Source organism: Populus nigra, chromosome 12 (assembly GCF_951802175.1).
Source record: "Populus nigra chromosome 12, ddPopNigr1.1, whole genome shotgun sequence".
NCBI classification, from domain to species: Eukaryota; Viridiplantae; Streptophyta; class Magnoliopsida; order Malpighiales; family Salicaceae; genus Populus; species Populus nigra.
This window is the reverse complement of record NC_084863.1, coordinates 3,907,646-3,913,060: the sequence shown is the minus strand read 5'-3', so window position 1 is coordinate 3,913,060 and position 5,415 is coordinate 3,907,646. Positions and strand designations below refer to the sequence as shown.

At 30.9% G+C, this 5,415-nt stretch overlaps 1 protein-coding gene across 1 annotated transcript; it reads left to right on the top strand.

Moving 5' to 3' along the window:
* Nucleotides 1-684: 684 nt before the first annotated feature.
* Nucleotides 685-4,386, top strand: LOC133668994 (uncharacterized). The gene is made up of 4 exons (XM_062089012.1): nt 685-1,059; nt 1,203-1,415; nt 1,671-1,889; nt 4,139-4,386. The coding sequence occupies exons 1-4, from the start codon at nt 1,054-1,056 to the stop codon at nt 4,187-4,189; spliced, it is 489 nt and encodes a 162-aa protein (XP_061944996.1). The 5' UTR covers nt 685-1,053; the 3' UTR covers nt 4,190-4,386.
* Nucleotides 4,387-5,415: the final 1,029 nt, after the last annotated feature.

Below are 5,415 nucleotides of genomic sequence, written 5' to 3'. Positions count from 1 at the left end.
GTTGCTTCCTTGATGGTTTTTCGAACAATCTTTTAAATATTTTTGACTTAACATAAACAAATGTGTGTAAACTCATGTTTTATTTGAAGTAAGGAATGTCAAAGGAAGGGTGACAGTGTAAAAATACAAGAGTTTAGGGGCTGAACTAAAAAATAAATAGCTGAGCCTTTTAATGCATGCGTTTTAACGGAAAAATAAATATATGTACAGCCTAATTGGGCTTCATTTAGCTTCGCGGTGCAAATTATGTTTCACACAAAACCCGAAAAAGTATCATTTTTTTTATATTTTTTCTCGTGAAATGTAGTTTGTACCGCAAAAGCATTACGTAGCCAAACGAGCCCAGCTTTCGATGCAAATAAACGACATGACTGCAACTTTTAAGCTTCCAATTATCTTCGAGTCCAAAATCGTTGCATGCCAAAAGTTGAGTAACCTCATGCATTGATTTGAATGCCAAAGTCAAAGGGGACACGGTCTTAAGCATATAGGGTAAAAGCAAAATCATCTTTAACTTTTCAAGCTTGGCCAATTCTCCAGCGTCAGACTCTCTTTCTGTAACAGTCACTGACCCCCAAATAGAGGTGGAATAAAAAAACCCATTAAAATTGTAGGTCCCGATTTCTGGTCTGCGCGTTAATCTAGCTTTAGGAAATCCTTCCTTGCAGATAAGCTCAACGAAGGATTTAGAGGTAAAAAAAGGTAGCTCGATGTTATAGTCTGAATGGGAGGACTAAAAAAAAGAAACCTAGCAACACAAAAAGACCTGCCGTAGCTCTTTTCATTAACTTAAAGCTTTTAGACTATACACTTCTACCTTTTACGCTAGAAAGAGCCGAAATGTATCTTTCTTTGCAGAATCTCTCTGCAATTCTTAACTAAAATTTGTATATTTTATCTTGAATTGTTTATTCTGAGAATACCCATATCCTTCTTTTTAACCTTTTTGTTCTTCCCTTCTCAAGCTCCTATCTTTTTCTCTATCCTTTATAGCACCTTTTTGTTTCAGTCTCTTCTTTGGCTTCTTGCGTTATACTGCCATAATCGACCAAAATGGATGTAAGCTCTCTTGCCATTTCTCGGCTTCTTATTTTCAACCTCTCTCAGATTTCGCTTCTTTCTGTTGTTTTCTATTGTCCCTCTTTTTAATTTCAAGAAACTCCTTTCATTTGCCTTCAAAATTGATTTTTTTTTTTGGGTAGGAATGGAGAAGAAGCGGACAAATACCAGCATTCGGAAACTGGGACCAGGCAAATGACCTTCCAATCACACTGTATTTTGAGTCTGCAAGACAGGCAGGATTGATTCGACACAGTACTAATTCCTCTGGAGAATGCGGTCATCGGTACATGCGTAGTGATCTACATGCTTCTGATTTCAACAAGCCTTCTCGTTATCATGTTCCTCCCAGAAAGGTTCGTCCTTTATTTTGCTTTTTTCATATATATAAAAAAAACAATTCTCTCTCTTCCCCATTTACACACGAACACTGCTTTTATTTTTTTCAGTGAATTTTTCAATGATCAAACTAGAAACAGAGTACTGGTCACGTTCCATATTCTTAAAGAATTTATATGGTTATATTCTCCATATATTCTTACATGACGTTAACAAGGAAATGATAGTAATGATGAAGGTGTGGAATTTGAATGATGGTGTTGAATTTGTAGACAAGAATGAGAGATCAGCGAGGCTCGCATTCAAAAGAGCAGAGAAAGCACGGCAAAGTCTGTGACGTGACGGAACCGGCAAGGAAACAACAACCCTCAATGCCACATTGTCATAAAATGGACGCTGTAATTTGTCCTATAGCTCCTCTTAAGCCTCCTAAAGCTGTTGATGAAGATCTCTACAAAATCCCACCAGAGCTCCTCCGCTCTGCCAAGCGGGTAAGTTTTCTTGTTTAATTTTCTCCTGATATATATTGAACAAAATAAAGATGCAGCGCTACATATAATCGCTGGGGATTGTTACATGGAAATAACCTTTTCCTCCTCGGTTTCAAAAATGAAAGCATTGGTGTTGGTGCAAATTTTGTTTTTTCAATGCCTCAATGATTATTAAAGGGTATATTTATTTTTTAAAAAAAATAAACAGGAAAATTTTTACTTACCAGGTTAAAAAAATAGAATGGTTTGACTAAAAATCTATTTTGTCTTTTTATTTATTATAACAAAGTAAAAAGATGTTTTTGCTCTTAAAAAAAAATTAAGGCATGTGGCTGGGGATATTTTTATCATTCTATGTGTTTTTTTTTTAATAATTTCTAGAGTTACGAAAGGTGTTTTAGTATTTTTATGTTGGATAATTAGGTTTTTTATTCAAAAACATTATTGGTGTGTGCTCATAATGCTCCAACGAGTGAGTTGTGTTAACGTCATTTGAACGATACGGGAGATGCAATCTGATAGCCAAACCTGTCCTTTCACCATGTCTTTAGAAGCGTCACCATATCCTCCTTCTTCTGGTATGGCACATGATAGAAGATATTGGATAATTTGTTGTCAATGGTCATTTTTTTCTTCTTTTTTTTTCTTCTACCTAAAAAATTACATGGTTGTTCTCTTTGTTTTTTGTTTTTCAATTTCAATCTTTTTTTCTTTTGATTTTTTATTTCCGTTCTTATCTCTTCTATAAAAATTTTGTTTATTTTCAATTTAGTTTTTCATTTGCAATTTGTCATTTATTTTTTCATTTTAGTCCTTACTCAATTAAAGTTTTATTAGTTTTCAATTTCATCATTGAATCAAAGTTTATGTTGATTTATTTTTTCCAATTTGACCCTCGTTATTTTGATATGTTTCTCATTTTGTTAAAGATTATGTTTCTCTTTTCAATTTAATCCTTCAATTGAATATTTTTTTGTTGCCCTTTAATTTATTTTTTATTTTAATTTTCACCTTCATTCTTTTAATTACAATGTTTTATTTTAGATCCTTTTGTGTATTATTTCTAGTTTTATCATTTGGCATTTGATTTGTTAGGAATTGAATTTAATGATTTTTTCATTTGTAATGCTTTCGATCCAATGACCCGAGTCGTGCTTTTGAAAATTTAATGTGGTTTAATATCCATTTTTTTACTCAATTTGTTTTACGATTTTATCGTTCTACATTATTTAAAAAAAATTAGTTTTGTGATTATCTTTAATTTTTTTCTATCAATTTATCTCGGTCTCATAATCTAAGTCATTAGTTTTGAAAACCTTTTTTTAATAGAGGTTTTTTTATTCATCTATATTTTTGTTTTGTTTTATATAGATGAATTTTAATTTTAAAAATAAAAAAATATTTTTGGCATTACATGATATTTTTTTATTTTATTTTATTCAATTAGTTTCATGTGTGTTCCTATTTTTATAATCTTTTATTGATTTTAAAAAATAAATTCAATAAACATAACCGGTTAATGTTAACAATGTTTTTCATTTATTTATATATATGGTTATCGATTTATTTAATTAGATGTTTATATAAACTTTTTGATTTACACTTTGAATTATTTAATATTTATGTAAAAAAAACACATTGAAATAAAATACATACCCATTTCTTTTTAATTTTTTTTTATAATCCTCGGTGAAGCATGGGTTAAATATCTAGCGCACGCGCACATGCACAATATTCATCAATGATCAAACTAGTGTATGGTTTGTTAAATATGGTTAAAGAATACCTGTTAGTCTCCAAATAATTAAAAATCATAGAACTACATTAGCAACAATAGCATAAGCAGTATCTTTGTTTTGAATTAGACCAAGTCATAGCGAATAGCCTAAAACCATCGATGTCTATTTTTTCTAGCATCCGGTTTTGAATAAAACTTCTTCTCGGTCCCTGGATTTCTTATTGAGGTTGAAATGTTGGCAATTCTTTGTGGAAACGTTCTAAAGAACAAGCCAGTCATTGCCCAGAAAGGCCATCATTTTGACAAATAAGTCTCAAATGCCCACTAAAATTAAAACAAGTATCTTTGTTGTTGAATAAATTTGCCAGACACCGTGTGAGGCCATATGGCTGCAAGAAGCTTGCCTCAAATTAAGTAATTGTGCGTCTTCATTTATTATATTTTTTTCTGGCAAGAAAACATCAATAATAAGTGATTTAATTATAATATTCCTCTTTTTTCTTTCATGCAGAAGAAATGCCCCGGATTGTTTTCATGCCTTGTGCCTGCCTGTGCTTCATAGATTTAGACTACAAGGCGTTTCTGTCACCATAGTGCTTATGTGGAACTGAAAAAAAAGAAGAAAATAGTGTTCGCTGCTCCGAGCTCTTTTTGTTCCACCAGAATGCTTAGCTTATAGTAGTAGTAGTTAAAATTTACTAGCAACATAGCTATGAATGAAAATGGGATTCTGCTATGCCATTTGATAATTTGGCTCCAGCTTTAACTTCTGAAAATTAGTGTTAGAGAATAATATAAATTATATTTGAGATCTCAATTAATAACTTTAAATTTTAGGTTGAGATGATTTTATGACATGGTATCATAACTTTGATGACCAAGTGGTTACAATTTTGAATCTCATCATCCCTATTTATTTGTATTCGATAAAAATTAAGCATAAGGTAATGTGAATTTATGTAAATTTCAAGATCAAATGACTTTCACTTGAAGGGATATGTTAAAAAATAATATAAATCATATCCTAAAATCTCACCTAATAATTTAAATTTTTGAGTTGAAATGGCTTCACTGATGGAATGATTAGGTATACATTTATCCTTCTGTCTGCTTCTTTGGGCAATGATGCATTTCTAGTTAAAGGAAGGAGAATTGCACTGTAATAATTTATTGAGTTTACATTAGCTCAACTGAGGATTAACTTGATGGTTATATATTCTTAAAAACAAAATTCAAATCTCATACCTATTCCTGAGGTGGCTAACGTTGAAACTAGAGATGACGCATGATCTACACTGGTAGACGAGATGGGTGGTATTTAATAAATAAATAAATAGACAACAAGTTAGAAAGAAAATGGATAAGGTGCATGGGCTGTTTTTGTAGGCCTGCTTGTCCAGTCTTTTTAGGGCTATAAGCAAGCCTAATAGAGGCTGCCTCCCGGGTTTTTTTAAAAACAATTTATTTTATTTTATTTTCCTTGAATTTTATTTAAAAAAATAGAAAAAAATTATTTTTGGATTTTTGTTTGAGTGAGATTATGATATCTTTTTGATGATATTATCAGGTGTTGATTTTTGTTATGCTATTCATGATTATTATTTTTTTATTTTTTTCTTAAAGTTTAATGAGAATTAATTATAATTGAATAAATATTATTGTATTTGAGATGCTATTCTATTATATATCACTAAAAACATCAAAAATATATATTTTTTCTATTTTTAGTGAAGCTTTCATTTATGCTTCTAATAAGTTGTGTTCTTAGAAGCAATTATTTTGGTGAAG